The sequence below is a fragment of the Aquarana catesbeiana genome, linkage group LG02 (assembly GCF_042186555.1).
Source record: "Aquarana catesbeiana isolate 2022-GZ linkage group LG02, ASM4218655v1, whole genome shotgun sequence".
NCBI classification, from domain to species: domain Eukaryota; kingdom Metazoa; phylum Chordata; class Amphibia; order Anura; family Ranidae; genus Aquarana; species Aquarana catesbeiana.
This window is the reverse complement of record NC_133325.1, coordinates 501983738-502000785: the sequence shown is the minus strand read 5'-3', so window position 1 is coordinate 502000785 and position 17048 is coordinate 501983738. Positions and strand designations below refer to the sequence as shown.

Here is a 17048-nt window from a genome sequence, read left to right as displayed (position 1 = left end):
ATAAACTCATAAACAACTAAAAAGGTATATCGTGATTATTACACAAAAAAATATATATGTGAAGGTGCTAAAACATCTAAGTAAAGATAATCATTCACCATAAAAGTAAAATCCTGAAATTAGGATCATAGAAATAGGAGATAAATAGGTGATGTGATTTAAACAAGGAAAAAGTATATATAAAAGGACTGTTTAAAATGGAGATATAAATAGTGTTCCAACAATTGTGGTTTTCGATTGCTTAATTGGAGTGTCAGCTTGTCATTTAGATCATTTCTGCCATCCACCTCCGTTTTCATCAAAGACAGCTTGCCACACCGTTAGTTATATGTAAACCAAAGGAAACAATCATTGCGCAATGAACCCCATGCAGTACACCAGCAAAAACACACAGAGATTCACTCACATGCGCCCAGTAGTTATATGAACATATGAATCAAGCATTAGCAGTCAGCCGCTGTGGTCGAGAGAAAGGATCGCTGCAGTGCACCGCTCTGTGTCAGTCTGCTGAATGCGATCTAGGCTCCTCCCACGCGTTGTGTCACCGTCACGTGACTTTCTCAAGGACGTGACGATGCTTTGTATTTTTCACAATTTATTAATTTATTTCCTATTGTGTTTTTTTTTCTTATTGGTGCAATGTTCTAACTGGCCATTATACTTTGCTTCCTAGGTCACATCCTAAATTATTTGTTTTTTGTTCATTTTTTTATTAGCATTTTAGTGCTTTTTGGTCACTTTACATTTCCGTTCTGGATAATTGGTGTTGCCACACATGCTTCACATCGAGGCGTGGTTTCTATGTGTATTTAAAGCGATGAGTCAGAGCGTCGCCCGTTCCCTTGACGACGTCTTTCTAAGACGAAACGTACGTCGGAAGGTTGACGCGCTGACATCATCGCTGTGTGTCTCGTCTCGGACGGGTGTTTGCTGGCCGGCCGGCTGCTGTATTTTAATCCATGCTTTCACATTCTGCTATCTACGTAAGTGCAATACTTTATTTGATAAACTGTTCATACATATTGATTTGCGCTATGGAGAGCCGTGTTTTATTTATTTTGGGTCCTCCCTTATACTGATCTTTCGGATGGAGCTACCCTGATGTGCTTGGCTGCCTGGTTATTCTGGTCATCCTCTCACCATACTGTTGATCCTAATAGGACGCCACTACGATCGTGTGCCTGATTACATATAAGCTGTTTCCCAGCTTGTTGCTGGTAAGCATTCAGTTTATCTGGTGGTGGATTTTTTCTCACAAGGTGCTATTGGAAGGATTTGCCCACTTCATTGCAATTTATGGGACTTTCTTTTGAAATTCACTTTTGGACTTTATTTTTTTATTGATTTAATATTTTTTATACACAGTTATGTTTGTTTTTTTTTCATATTATTCATGTGATCCTTCAGAGATCCATACACAATTTGGTCATAGCGCGGTTCCTGTACATACTACCCGCCACCATACACTCCGCACCCCTCTCATGTACATACTACCCACCACAATGCATTCTGCACCACTCTCATGTACATACTACCCACCACCATACACTCCACACCCCTCTCATGTACATACTACCCGCCAGCATGCACTCTTCACCCCTCTCATGTACATACTACCCACCACCATGCACTATGCACCCCTCTCATGTACATACTACGTGCCACCATACACTTCACACCCCTCTCATGTACATACTACTGGCCACCATACACTCCACACCCCTCTCATGTACATACTACCTGCCACCATACACTCCGAACCCCTCTCATGTACATACTACCAGCCACCATACACTCCGCACCCCTCTGTCATGGTTATGCAATAGAGTTTTTCGATCAGCCTACCTGTCTCCATGTGTTCACCTCTAGAGACCAGCTGCCCCTCACCTGACTGCTTTTGTAACCTCTCCTCTAAGCATGGCCCCACCCTAGGCCCTATCAGGGAACCCTATATTAACCTGTGCACTGCAAGCCAGCAGTGCTGATCAACCATTGTGTGTTAGCCTCCATGTTTACTTGCTGTGTTTCCTACGTCTGATTCCTGTTACCGACTTTGGCCTGTTCTTAACTATTCCTGTCTGCTCGTGACCCTGACCTTTGGCGTGTCCCCGACCATCCCTGTTTGCCTGTGACCCTGAACCTTGGCGTGTACTCTGTTGTCCTTATCTGCTTGTGGCCCCGACCTTGGCTTGTCCCTTACTTCCTTGTTGTTCCAGCCTGCTGCCTCCTTCCTCTTCTCCTGTAGTCTACTGTGAGCATGAGCTGTGAGATCCTGGGGGCCGCGACCTGAAGCCAGACTGCAGCGCAGTCCATCCTTACCATTAAAGGCTCTGGTGAACACCTGCTGGCTCTTAGACTCCGCCCCCTGGGGAATCTATGCTCTAGCTCCCAGTGGGATCTGTGTCAGTGATCCAGTAGACCTGCTTCCTGAACCTCCCAGGGGTCTATCCACAGCAGTCAGTCCTAGGGTCCACTACCTAGCGGTGCACTTCTGACTCCTACAGAGTGCATCTGTCACCTAGCCTCAAGGTGACCTGACACCCTCTCATCTACATAATACCCACCACCATACACTCCGCACCCCTCTCATGTACATACTACCGGCCATCATATACTCCGAACCCCTCTCCTGTACATACTACCCGCCACCATACACTCCACACCCCTCTCATGTACATACTACCCGCCACCATGCACTCTGCACCCCTCTCATGTACATACTACTGGCCACCATACACTCCGCACCCCTCTCATGTACATACTACCAGCCACCATACACTCCGCACCCCTCTCATGTACATATTGCCCACCACCATACACTTCGCACCCCTCTCATGTACATACTACCGGCCATCATATACTCCGAACCCCTCTCATGTACATACTACCGGTCACCATACACTCCAAACTCCTCTCATGTAATACTACCAGCCTCCATACATTCTGCACCCCACTCATGTACATACTACCTGTCACCATACACGCCTCACCCCTCTCATGTACATACTACCAACCTCTGAACACTTTGTACCCCTCTCATGTACATACTACCAGCCATCATACACTCCGCACTCCTCTCATGTACATACTACTGGCCTCTATACACGCACCCCGCTTTTGTACATACTACCTGCCGTCATACACTCCTTACCCCTCTCATGTACTTACTACCAGCCTTCATACACTTCACGCGCTTCTCCCGTACGTGATACTCACCACCATACACTCCGCAAGCTTTCAAGGAAAACTCTTGAAAGCTTGTCTTTAAAGTGTTAGGTTAGTACAAAAAAAGGTATCATTGCTTATTGCATTACTCTCGTATTTTTTATTCTTATTTATATGTACATATTCAGTTTTTTTTAGTGCTATGATTTAGTGGTGAAAATTATTAGTGCCCCCCCCCCCCCCCAGTTTTGATTGTGGTATCTTATGTGCCCCCCTATATATTGAGTCACCACTGCATATATGTGAACCGAGTCTTAAGGTTTAGTCCATCCATCCTGGATAAGGGACTGGGAGTGGCATAGCACGCAGGGGGCGGGGGACAACATCTAGAGGGGGGCATCTCACGCCACCATCCGCAAGGTGACTCCATCACGTCTTTAATTATCTGCACTGTCTCACACTCTCACTGCACCAGCCGGTGCACTCCAAGTCCAACCAAGGGCGCCCTGTGATTTGACGAACAGGGTCATGTGCGGGTGGTGGACTTGGGCATCCTGTGATTTGCCTGGCTAAGCTAGTCACGTGTGGAGGCGGGGCTAGCCTTATGGGTGATTGCAGTTGGCGCAGCCGTTTGCTGCCGGAGTCCCGCCTCGCTGCCTGTCTCTCTCTATCTCTCCTAACACCTATGCTGGCTAACCTGTGTAGAAAAGATGTATACACCTTTTTTTTTTAGGCTGCTCCAGTCCGGTCACGTTACCCCTTGTGTGAGCCAGTGGTGTATGCAGGGGAGAGGAGGAAGCACCAACAGATAGGACATAGGAACCTATGGGTCATGTCACCGCTCTAGGCTTTACCAGCCATTGTCAAGCACTCTTCCCTCTCCCCTGTAGCCACCCGTGACTATCACAGCGGATCATTTGACCAAACTGAGAATAGGTAAGCCCATGAGTTAGGGGGCACAAATTACCTGCCATGCCCTCAGTGCTGACAACCCATGCTACGCCCCTGGGGACTGGATACACTTTTTATATTAGAAGGGATTATATTTATGTAAAGTTTGTTAATCATATATACTGTAGGAGATTAGAAATGTTGTTGGGTATACAAGAGTGGCACCTCATTTGATTATATTTGTTAGAGCATCTCTTTCCTCCTTTTAATTCCTGTCTACAGTATATGCATATCTTACCAGAAATTGTAAAGTACTGCAGATTACTTTGGCACTATACAAATAAAAAGCAATATATCATAACTAGCAATAGGCATAGACTCTCGTGAGTTTAGACTAAAAGGAGTATCTGGTGCGTATTTGGTACTCATGTGAGATAATTCCCATTTTACTACAATAACACCCTCAAACCATAGCTTTGTGGTTTGCTTAACTGGCAGAAGACTGCATAAAGTAAGCAGGCCAAGAGGAAGTAAGGACAAAACTTTAACCACCTAATATAAGCTAAAACTAGTGATGAAGAGCACAATCTTTTGTCCTAATTAAAAGATGAAGTTTAAACTTAAAAAAATTATCATTTAGGAAGGCAAACAAACACCCCCATATAGGCATGAGATTTGGGTTCAGGGCAATCCTGGATTTGGGGCAAACCCTGCCTGTTTAAGATTTTCTGACCTTTCTTTTGTTGCTGCAAGGCTCCCCTGATAAAAAAAAAAAAGTGGGCTTTTGTGTCAGGGGTGGAAGTTAATGTTTGTTTATTTTGGGAGTTCTTGATTTTTATATCATATTTATAGGGCCTTTTTCAGTCTTAAATTTGGAGTGCAAAAGTACCAGCATCGCATCATAGTGAGGCCCAGCAGCTTAACCCGGAAAGGCCAGCCGGCCTATCGAAGATGTCACTTAAGAAGATGGCAGCGTGGGAACTAAGAGAGGCAGACTTTCGAGAGCATTCTGCAGGACACCGCTGGAACTGGGTGGGTGCGTACCTTAAAGTGTTACTAAACTCAGGACCCTGCATTCACAATATCTGGTCTCCCACAGTATACAGAACATGAAAATACAATTATTTTAGTATATATAAACTGCTAAATACCTTTCTCATCAGCAGTATATAGCAGTCTTGTGACTTCTATCAATTCCTGGTTAATGATTGTAGGAGGAGTTGTCATACTGCACTGAGGTGTCCTATCAGGATCCAGGACCCCTGACCCTCTGTCTGGACTGTGCTGATTGGCCCTGTGCTGATCACATGCACTCTCCCAAGAAAAAAAACTCTCTAGCAATACACACCAAACTGAGCATGAGCAGTCTGACTCCAAAAGCTCTGTCTTATCCCGACCTGTTTTGGAGTCAGTGGAAATAGAAGGATCTGTGCATACAGGATCAAACAGCCTTTTTACACAATACACAATGTAGAGGATTAACCCCTTAGGTTCCACAGTGAGTATAACAAGCATGCTTTACTGCATTTACAGACTGATTTTACTTTTGTGGGTTTAGTAACACCTTAAGAGTGTGCAACCCACCACAAAGTCTTAACTAGGGGAAAAAAATATATATATGTGTTGGACGGGCTGGAGATCTGTTTTAACTAACATGCTAAAGTGAGCTTTATGCAATCCAAAGGCTTTCAGATTTTGGCTGGATAGATTTTTACAGAGCCTTTGGTCACATGATTCTAAATTTACAATCCATATGGCTTGGACAGCATAAGGCAGGGTCAGGAATACCTATAGTGCACTCCAGACTATGAAAATGACCCCTGGGAGTTGAATGGTCTACTGTAATGGGGTAATTGAAATCTTTATTTATGTTCACATTTTATAGTATTGGCTTTATTGTATTACTGTTACCTATAAAAATCTACATTGCTTTATAGACTGTAGGCACTTAAAACACATCTTTTTCTTTGCAGCGTTAATACGTTTATATTAGCATTTTTCTCAGGAGCAATTGTAACACTGCTCATCCTTGCATTGATCTTCTGTGCTATTAAGGTCAAACAAAAAGGTACAAAATATAATTTTTTGAAGACTGCTTTCTTTCTTAATTTTTTAAGCTTTGCTTTTAATGTATAGTAATGTTATATGCACTTTCTTTCATTATTTCCTTAGCCTCAGGACTAAAAAACAGTTTTTAATGGGTATTTTTAATGTTTTTGGTACATAAATAATATATATATATATATATATATATATATATATATATATATATATATACACACACCGGTATATACTGTTTAGACCCCTGGTGCCCAACCTGTGGCCCTTTGGCACTTTTTATGCGGTTCTTTGGACCCTTGCAGACACTAATCTATCTTTCCCTATAGCTCTGGGATAGCAGTGATGTCTAGCAGTGTTATGTGATGTCTATCAATATAATGTGTTTCCAGTCTATGACGCTCTTGATGCATGCTCCTAGTCTCCAACAACTCCTATAGCATGTTCACAGTTTCTGACAGTCTTCTGCAGCTTGTCCACTGTCACTGACCATCTCTTGTATCTTGCTGTAGTCTCTGACCATCTCTTGTATCATGCCCACAGTCTCTGACCATCTCTTGTATTATGTCAACAGTCTCTAACCATCTCTTATATCATGCCCACAATCTCTGACCACCACTTGTGTCATGCCCACAGACTCTGGTTATCTCTTCTGTCATGTGTGCAGTTTCTGAATAGCTCTTGTATCATATCTGCAGTCTCTGACCATCTTTTGTATCATACCCATAGTCTTTTTTATATATTGTTGTGTGTGTAGCACCCGATAGTGTGCTACTAGTGTCAGAGTAGGTATAATCACATTCTGACCCATGTTTAAGCCCTGTGAGTCTGTAATTGGGTCAGGGTTACTAGGGTTCATGGCAGCATAACTCATACAGGCAGCGCTCTCTGGTGCCCCCCCCCCCCAGAGTTCTGGAATGTTGAAGAATGTTCTGGAAGCTAGAGGGCAGAGGCTAGGAGGGTTGTCCTGCATATTCAGGGGCCCTTAGCCAATCCCTAGGAAGTGGGCCTGGCAGGGGACTAAGTGCGCCCTTAAATAGACATGAGTCATGCTGGCAGTGGAGTCAGGTGGGAGATAGTGCTGAGGAGGCTGTGGGTGGCCCTTGAGGCGAACCTCCTAGTCTGGGAGGGGGCTCTGCCTTGAGCTGGGGCTTGGGTGCTGGCTTGGAAGGATCTTGCCACAGGAGGAGTTGTAAGGAGGCTTTCCTGAGAGGTAGCGGGAGCAGGAAGGACAGTGTGAGTACTACAGCCTAGTACAGGGACCTACAAGGGGAGAGACTACCACATGTAGCAGGTCTCTTTTGAAGACAGCAGTGTGCTTAAGTCCTCTAGCCTTGCCCTGGGAGATCTCCAGAGTGTCAGTCAGGTAGACTGGTAAAGAGAAGCAGCCAGGTGGGCTGGTAAAGACGCAGCCAGGTGGGCTAGCATTTCCTGTAGAGTTAGAGCTGGGACCAGTGTCTACAAGGGAGTGGAGGAGCTCCAAGATGCAGTTCACACCACATTGTGCTACTTACTAAATAGACTGAGATTCCTAGCTTGTATGGGGCTGTTGCTAAATCTAACATTGACTGTTAGTCTGTCAGAAGGATCAATTTGAACTAAAGAAAATAATCAATTGAATTCCTTCCTATCCCCATCCAAGTTATTAACCCTCAATAAAACAACAAAAGCAAAGCTCAAGGACTGATTCCTGTGTTTGGATGAATGCTGAAAACGTTGTGTGCCTGGCTGTGCAGCAGTGAGGAACCCTGTCACCTGCAGCCCCTATGGGGGTAGTGCTACATATGTCTGCTGATTTCAAAACTTAATATTTACTTAATTTTATGTGTGGCCTCTTGGTGATGTTGGGGGCCACACTTGAGGCCCCTCATATTAAGAAAGTTGTCCGACACTGGTTTAGATGATCTGTGCATGTCCCACCTCTCCAAAAGCTGCCTGTCTTCTCCTAGATTTGCTCTGTTTGAGCACAACAGGCTGATGGAGAGAGGGGGGAATTAGTCAACTCATTCCTTTCTTTGTGTAAATTGAAGCTTGAGTTATTGATCTCTACAAATAACAGGGTTATTTTTCAGCAAACTAAATATGATTGGTCTGTTAAAATAACTTAATGTTCTCCCTGCAGGCTCTAAATCAAGAATATAGTATGAATATAAGTTGAACAAAATGGGCTGCACACCAAAGGTGCCCTGGAACTCTAGTTAAGTTTATTATGCAGGCAAGAGTAACATAGAGCCACTTCATTCATGCATTTCATCATCGAGAGGGCTTAGTCATAGGGATGGCTAAGCCTTGTAGAGACTATTTAGTTTGCTGAAAAAAATCCTGTTATTTATAGTGATCAAACTTCAATTTACACAGAGAATAGAACATAATGAGCAGAAGATTGACTAATTCCCCCCTCCCTACCCCTGTTGGCCTGTTGTGCTCAAACAGAACCATAGGGAGTTTCAATCTGAACAAATAAATAAAATCTCCTGCTGTGCTCTCTTTAAACACACACACACACACACACACACACACACACACACAATAAATGATATATAAATCCTGCCACAAATGCACTTGTAAAATAAGGATTTTAGGTAAATAGCAAACAAATAATCACTTATAGGCTTAAAGAAGACCTCTAGGCCCCCCCCCCCACAAAAAAAAATTAAAAGTCAGCAGCTATAAATACTGTAGCTGCTGACTTTCAATATTATGGCACTTACCTGTCCAGGCATCTGGCAGTGTCCTCACCCGAAATGAAGAAAAAGCTGAGCTACACCAAATAAAATAATAAATGCAATGAAGTGACCAAAGCAGCTGACACACAAACCAAGTCCACTAAGTATACAAAAAAACAAAAGTAAACTAGCGCTGCACTTTGGTTTTTTGTATACTTAGTGTCCTTTGAATGACAATTGCGCAGTCATGCAACACTGTACCCAAACTAAATTTTTATAATTTTCTTCCCACAAATATAACTTTCTTTTGGTGGTATTTGATCACCTCTGCGGTTTTTATTTTTTGCGCTATAAACAAAAAAAGACAGACAATTAAAAAAAAAAAACTGATGGGCTCTGATAGATGGCTCTGATAGGTGGCACTGATGGCTCTGATAGGCGGCACTGATAGGCAGCACTGATGGGCACTGATAGGCGGCACTGGATAGACAGCACTGATGAGGAGTTACTGACAGGCATGACTGAGTGGCATCTGAAGGGCACTGACAGGCATTACTAATGGGGCACTGACTGGCACTGTTGTGGGCACTGATTGCCACTTTTATGGGCACTGGCAGGCGTTTATTATGAGACACAGGCTGGCAGGTGATGGGCACTTATTGACAGCTGATGGGCACATCTGATGGGGGCTGCACTGATAATCAATGTGCTGATTATCAGCGCAGAATCCCCCTCTGACAAGGAGTGCCGCTGATCGGCTCTCCCTGTCAGCGTGAACCGAGTAAAGCCGTTTAAAGGCACTTCCTGGTTCACGTGATGATCAGCTGTGATTGGTCACAGCTGATCACGTGGTAAGAAGCCTCTGTCAAAGGCTCCATACCACGCCCGCGGGCGCGCCCCCGGCTTGTTATTCTGATCACGTCATATAACTGAACCACTTTGCCGCCATTATATTGCTATATGGTGGGCGGCAAGTGGTTAAGTATTTATTATTAAACTTGTATGTAATCATTTTTACATCTTGTGATATTTTGAGGTGAAAGTGTATCTAAATATGAACCTCATTTTTTTTGTTAGATAAGGCAGGACAGGGTTAGACCATATTTCTAATTATAAATAGCCTAACCAGGATTTAAATATATTATTGATGATGATATCTTATAACCTAGTAATAATTTATTTTTATTTTTGTAAGTGAAACGTAATCCTACCGTGTCACCAGACAGAAGTAAAGACGTTTCCTCTCCCACTGGTCTCCACATGGTAAATAATCATTTTATATTTAAAAAAAAAAACAACAATCACAATTAATCTCTGTAAGAATAAATAACAATGCCACTGCATAACTAATAATCTATGTAATATCAAATGCCTAATTTCCCAAGTTACATGCCTGTTTAGGTTCTACTTTTATTTTTAAAAGCTCTTCTTCTTCATGTTACTTTTCTGATTTAAAGTGACCCTGTCGCCAGACCATTACTTTAAACAAAAGTCTTACCAAAGGACTATACTGTATATAAAGGAAGGTTGTTTGTCTGGCTATTAGGTTTGAGTGGGGATGCTTGTGCTTATTGATTACTGCTATATACGACTGTTGAAAGGCAAATCAGTAATCTTGAAATACCAATTATGCCCAAAAAAGGTAGGAATAATAGGGGGTGGTTATATATACAGTATTATTTGTTTGTATGTGTTTAAGGGGGGTGTGGGGGGTGTTTAATGGCAAATGATTATTTGTATAATATGGCTGCTGTGTGGAACGATAACTGACATCAGATCAGTCATATTGTTTGTGGATGTAAAATTAGATATAAAAAAGGGTATGCATTTATAGATGTATTCCTAATTCATCCTATTGGGCAAAAACTCAGTTTAGGATCTGAATCGGCTTGTAGACCTGAATTAACATCTAACTGCCAACAAGTTTCTGACAGGCTTATGGGGTAACGTTAATCAATTGTCACCTCACAAACTATCAAAAACACTCACAAACCTTAAGTCTACAACTCATTAGAGAAGAAGTTTAAAATCCTTATTTATCGGAGGAGGAATGTGGAGAATGCTTCCTTTGGGGACATAAAGCAGAGCTGTGAAACGTCCTGTAATACTGATGGCCACCACTGGAGGGAGACTCAAAATCTAGCTACCATGTTTCCCGGAAAATAAAAGCGACCCTGAAAATAAGACCTACTGTGATTTTTGGGGAGGGCTGCAATATAAGCCCTACCCTGAAAATTAGCCCTAGTTTAACCACTTAAGGACCGCCTCACGCCGATGTACGTCGGCAAGGTGGCACGGGCAGGCAGAATCACGTACATATACGTGATCTGCCTCCCGCGGGCAGGGGGTCCCGAGGCGGTCCGCTTCTGACCAGCGGCGATCAGAGATGAGGGGGAGACCATCCGTTCCGTTCGTGGCCCCCCCTCGCGATCGCCGCCGGCCAATCAAATCATTCCTTTGCTGCTGTATGCTAAACAGCAGCAAAGGAAATTATGTCATCTCTCCTCGGCTCGGTATTTTCCGTTCCGGCGCCGAGGAGAGAAGACTGGAATGTGAGTTACACAAACACACACATACAGTAGAACACGCCAGGCATACATTACACCCCGATCCCCCCCCGATTACCCCCCGATCACCCCTCCCCCCCGTCACACTGACACCAAGCAGTTTATTTATTTATTTTTTTTCTGATTACTGCATGGTGTCAGTTTGTGACAGTTACTGTGTTAGGGCAGTTATTGTTAGCCCCCTTCAGGTCTAGGATACCCCCCTAACCCCCCCAATAAAGTTTTAACCCCTTGATCACCCCCTGTCGCCAGTGTCACTAAGCGATCATTTTTCTGATCGCTGTATTAGTGTCGCTGGTGACGCTAGTTAGGGAGGTAAATATTTAGGTTCGCCATCAGCGTTTTATAGCGACAGGGACCCCCATATACTACCTAATAAATGTTTTAACCCCTTGATTGCCCCCTAGTTAACCCTTTCACCACTGATCACCGTATAACTGTCACGGGTGACGCTGGTTAGTTCGTTTATTTTTTATAGTGTCAGGGCACCCGCCGTTTATTACCGAATAAAGGTTTAGCCCGCTGATCACCCGGCGGTGATATGCGTCGCCCCTTGCAGCGTCAGATTAGCGCCAGTACCGCTAACACCCACGCACGCAGCATACGCCTCCCTTAGTGGTATAGTATCTGTACGGATCAATATCTGATCCGATCAGATCTATACTAGCGTCCCCAGCAGTTTAGGGTTCCCAAAAACGCAGTGTTAGCGGGATCAGCCCAGATATCTGCTAGCACCTGCGTTTTGCCCCTCCGCCCGGCCCAGCTCAGCCCACCCAAGTGCAGTATCGATCGATCACTGTCACTTACAAAACATTAAACGCATAACTGCAGCGTTCGCAGAGTCAGGCCTGATCCCTGCGATCGCTAACAATTTTTTTTGTAGCATTTTGGTGAACTGGCAAGCACCAGCCCCAGGCAGCGTCAGGTTAGCGCCAGTACCGCTAACACCCACGCACGCACCATACACCTCCCTTAGTGGTATAGTATCTGATCGGATCAATATCTGATCCGATCAGATCTATACTAGCGTCCCCAGCAGTTTAGGGTTCCCAAAAATGCACTGTTAGTGGGATCAGCCCAGATACCTGCTAGCACCTGCGTTTTGCCCCTCCGCCCAGCCCACCCAAGTGCAGTATCGATCGATCACTGTCATTTACAAAACACTAAACACATAACTGCAGCGTTCGCAGAGTCAGGCCTGATCCCTGCGATCGCTAACAGTTTTTTTGGTAGCGTTTTGGTGAACTGGCAAGCACCAGCCCCAGGCAGCGTCAGGTTAGCGCCAGTACCGCTAACACGCACGCAGCATACACCTCCCTTAGTGGTATAGTATCTGAACGGATCAATATCTGATCCGATCAGATCTATACTAGCGTCCCCAGCAGTTTAGGGTTCCCAAAAACGCAGTGTTAGCGGGATCAGCCCAGATACCTGCTAGCATCTGCGTTTTGCCCCTCCGCCCGGCCCAGCCCAGCCCACCCAAGTGCAGTATCGATCGATCACTGTCACTTACAAAACACTAAACGCATAACTGCAGCGTTCGCAGAGTCAGGCCTGATCCCTGCGATCGCTAACAGTTTTTTTGGTAGCGTTTTGGTGAACTGGCAAGCACCAGTGGCCTAGTACACCCCGGTCGTAGTCAAACCAGCACTGCAGTAACACTTGGTGATGTGGTGAGTCCCATAAGTGCAGTTCAAGCTGGTGAGGTGGCAAGCACAAGTAGTGTCCCGCTGCCACCAAGAAGAAGACAAACACAGGCCCGTCGTGCCCATAGTGCCCTTCCTGCTGCATTCGCCAATCCTAATTGGGAACCCACCACTTCTGCAGCGCCCGTACTTCCCCCATTCACATCCCCAACCAAATGCAGTCGGCTGCATTAAAGGCATTTTCTTTATGTCCTCCCGAGTACCCCTACCCAACGAACCCCCCAAAAAAGATGTTGTCTCTGCAGCAAGCGCGGATATAGGCGTGACACCCGCTATTATTGTCCCTCCTGTCCTGACAAACCTGGTCTTTGCATTGGTGAATGTTTTGAACGCTACCATTCACTAGTTGAGTATTAGCGTAGTGTACAGCATTGCACAGACTAGGCACACTTTCACAGGGTCTCCCAAGATGCCATCGCATTTTGAGATACCCGAACCTGGAACCGGTTACAGTTATAAAAGTTAGTTACAAACAAAAGTGTAAAAAAAAATAAAAAAATATATAAAATAAAAAAAAATAGTTGTCGTTTTTATTGTTTTACTCTCTCTCTATTCTCTCTCTATTGTTCTGCTCTTTTTTACTGTATTCTATTCTGCAATGTTTTATTGTTATTATGTTTTATCATGTTTGCTTTTTAGGTATGCAATTTTTTATACTTTACCGTTTACTGTGTTTTATTATTAACCATTTTTTTGTCTTCAGGTACGCCATTCACGAATTTGAGTGGTTATACCAGAATGATGCCTGCAGGTTTAGGTATCATCTTGGTATCATTCTTTTCAGCCAGCGGTCGGCTTTCATGTAAAAGCAATCCTAGCAGCTAATTAGCCTCTAGACTGCTTTTACAAGCAGTGGGAGGGAATGCCCCCCCCCACCGTCTTCCGTGTTTTTCTCTGGCTCTCCTGTCTCAACAGGGAACCTGAGAATGCAGCCGGTGATTCAGTCAGCTGACCATAGAGCTGATCAGAGACCAGAGTGGCTCCAAACATCTCTATGGCCTAAGAAACCGGAAGCTACGAGCATTTCATGACTTAGATTTCGCCGGATGTTAACAGCGCCATTGGGAAATTGGGAAAGCATTTTATCACACCGATCTTGGTGTGGTCAGATGCTTTGAGGGCAGAGGAGAGATCTAGGGTGTAATAGCCCCCAATTTTTTCAAAAAAGAGTACCTGTCACTACCTATTGCTATCATAGGGGATATTTACATTCCCTGAGATAACAATAAAAATGATTAAAAAAAAAAAAATGAAAGGAACAGTATAAAAATAAGATAAAAAACAAAAAAATAATAAAGAAAAAAAAAAACCCAAATGACCCCATTTTGGAAAGTAGACACCCCAAGCTATTTGCTGAGAGGTATAGCGAGTATTTTGCAGACCTCACTTTTTGTCACAAAGTTTTGAAAATTGAAAAAAGAAAAAAAAAATGTTTTTTCTTGTCTTTCTTCATTTTCAAAAAACAAATGAGAGCTGCAAAATACTCACCATGCCTCTCAGCAAATAGCTTGGGGTGTCTACTTTCCAAAATGGAGTCATTTGGGGGGGTTTTGTGCCACCTGGGCATTCCATGGCCTCCGAAACTGTGATAGGCAGTGAAGAGTGAAATCAAAAATTTACACCCTTAGAAATCCTGAAGGCGGTGATTGGTTTTCGGGGCCCCGTACGCGGCTAGGCTCCCAAAAAGTCCCACACATGTGGTATCCCCATACTCAGGAGAAGCAGCTAAATGTATTTTGGGGTGCAATTCCGCATATGCCCATGGCCTGTGTGAGCAATATATCATTTAGTGACAACTTTGTGCAAAAAAAAAAAAAAATTGTCACTTTCCCGCAACTTGTGCCAAAATATAAAATATTCCATGGACTCAACATGCCTCTCAGCAAATAGCTTGGGGTGTCTACTTTCCAAAATGGGGTCATTTGGGGGGGTTTGTGCCATCTGGGCATTTTATGGCCTTCAAAACTGTGATAGGTAGTGAGGAGTGAAATCAAAAATTTACACCATTAGAAATCCTGAAGGCGGTGATTGGTTTTCGGGGCCCCGTACGCGGCTAGGCTCCCAAAAAGTCCCACACATGTGGTATCCCCGTACTCAGGAGAAGCAGCTGAATGTATTTTGGGGTGCAATTCCACATAGGCCCATGGCCTGTGTGAGCAATATATCATTTAGTGACAACTTTTTGTAAATTTTTTTTTTTGTCATTATTTAATCACTTGGGACAAAAAAAAAAAATATTCAATGGGTTCAACATGCCTCTCAGCAATTTCCTTGGGGTGTCTACTTTCCAAAATTGGGTAATTTGGGGGGGGTTTGTACTGCCCTGCCATTTTAGCACCTCAAGAAATGACATAGGCAGTCATAAACTAAAAGCTGTGTAAATTCCAGAAAATGTACCCTAGTTTGTAGACGCTATAACTTTTGCGCAAACCAATAAATATACACTTATTGACTTTTTTTTTACCAAAGACATGTGGCCGAATACATTTTGGCCTAAATGTATGACTAAAATTGAGTTTATTGGATTTTTTTTATAACAAACAGTAGAAAATATCATTTTTTTTCAAAATTTTCCGTTTATAGCGCAAAAAATAAAAACGGCAGAGGTGATCAAATACCATCAAAAGAAAGCTCTATTTGTGGGAAGAAAAGGACGCAAATTTTGTTTGGGTACAGCATTGCATGACTGCGCAATTAGCAGTTAAAGCGACGCAGTGCCAAATTGGAAAAAGTCCTCTGGTCCTTAGGCAGCATAATGGTCCGGGGCTGAAGTGGTTAAAGTGCCTGTACAATCCTAGAATCCTCTCTATTACAGTAGTATATAATGTAAAATGTGTGTGTTTCTGTAATCTAATTGTGCCAAATACCGGTACGTTTAGCTGATCTCCCGCTGCTCTCCTCCTCTTCTCCCACCTGTCAGTGGGGGATCTCGGCCCCCCCTGCAGTGCTCAGAGTGGGGAAGAGTCATGTCGGGTCACAGAAGCGCCGAGAGGTGCTATAAGAAGGTATTTGGCACAATTAGATTACAGAAACACACACATTGTACGTTATATACTACTGTAATAGAGAGGATTTTAGGGTTTTACAAGCACTTTTACTATATTCACACCGGGGATTCCTGACAGGCAGGGAAGGAGAGAGGGAGAGAATACATCACATTAAATGGTAAGACCTACCCCAAATTTAATTTTCTGGCCAAAATTAATATAAGACCTGGGCTTATTTTCGGGGAAACAGGTTAGCTGGACACACAGGCAGATACAAATGTTACATACAATCTGGTGCAATAAGATTTGAGGAGCAGCCTAATGATTTCCCAAGCTCTCCTGAAAGCTAGAAGCTTGGTGTGATCATTATTTCCACTGCCCATACACACCAGACATACAACTTAGGGCAGGGATGGCGAACCTTGGCACCCAGATTTCTCATGATGCTCTTGCACTCTGCAGTGTAGTTGAGCATCATGAGAAATGTAGTTTCAAAACATCTGGAGTGCCAAGGTTCACCATCACTGACTTAGGGTAACTTGCCACCATCTGCAGTTGGTCAGGTAGGCAAACATAAACACACAAGCATATCCTTGTTTGAAAGATCCAATGGCTTCCACACATTGAAACTAATCTACATGCAGTCAGAAGCTAAACAACACAATTTCATGCAGATTAAAAGCGAACTTACAACCAAGCATATTGGCATTAATATAATATTGCAACAATTTCTCTAGGAGTGTAAATTCTTATCTTAGTACATAGAGGGCACTTATTCATTTTTATAATTCAATGCTCCTATGTGAGGAAAATGCCATACAGAAATTTGGAATAAAAAAAAAAGAGAGAAAATAAGAAAAACTTTTACCATTTGGGGCAGTATGCTTTTCCTGACAGACTCCATGGCAGCCAACGTGTGGGTTTAGTCCCGCCTCTACTACCCTATAGGACACTACTCCCATAAATCTTTGCTCCTCACCAGCAGCCGTGTTCTTTTTTTGTCCTCCT

General features: G+C 43.6%; 1 protein-coding gene across 2 annotated transcripts in view; it reads left to right on the top strand.

The window, feature by feature from the left end:
* LG02H1orf162 (linkage group 02 C1orf162 homolog) overlaps positions 1–17048 on the top strand; it is a 98464-nt gene that overhangs the window by 69522 nt on the left and 11894 nt on the right. For both annotated transcript variants that reach the window (XM_073615746.1, XM_073615745.1), the window contains 2 exons: positions 6030–6124; positions 9976–10043. In XM_073615746.1, the coding sequence (XP_073471847.1) occupies positions 6030–6124; positions 9976–10043 (163 nt within the window). The remainder of the gene's footprint in view (positions 1–6029; positions 6125–9975; positions 10044–17048) is intronic.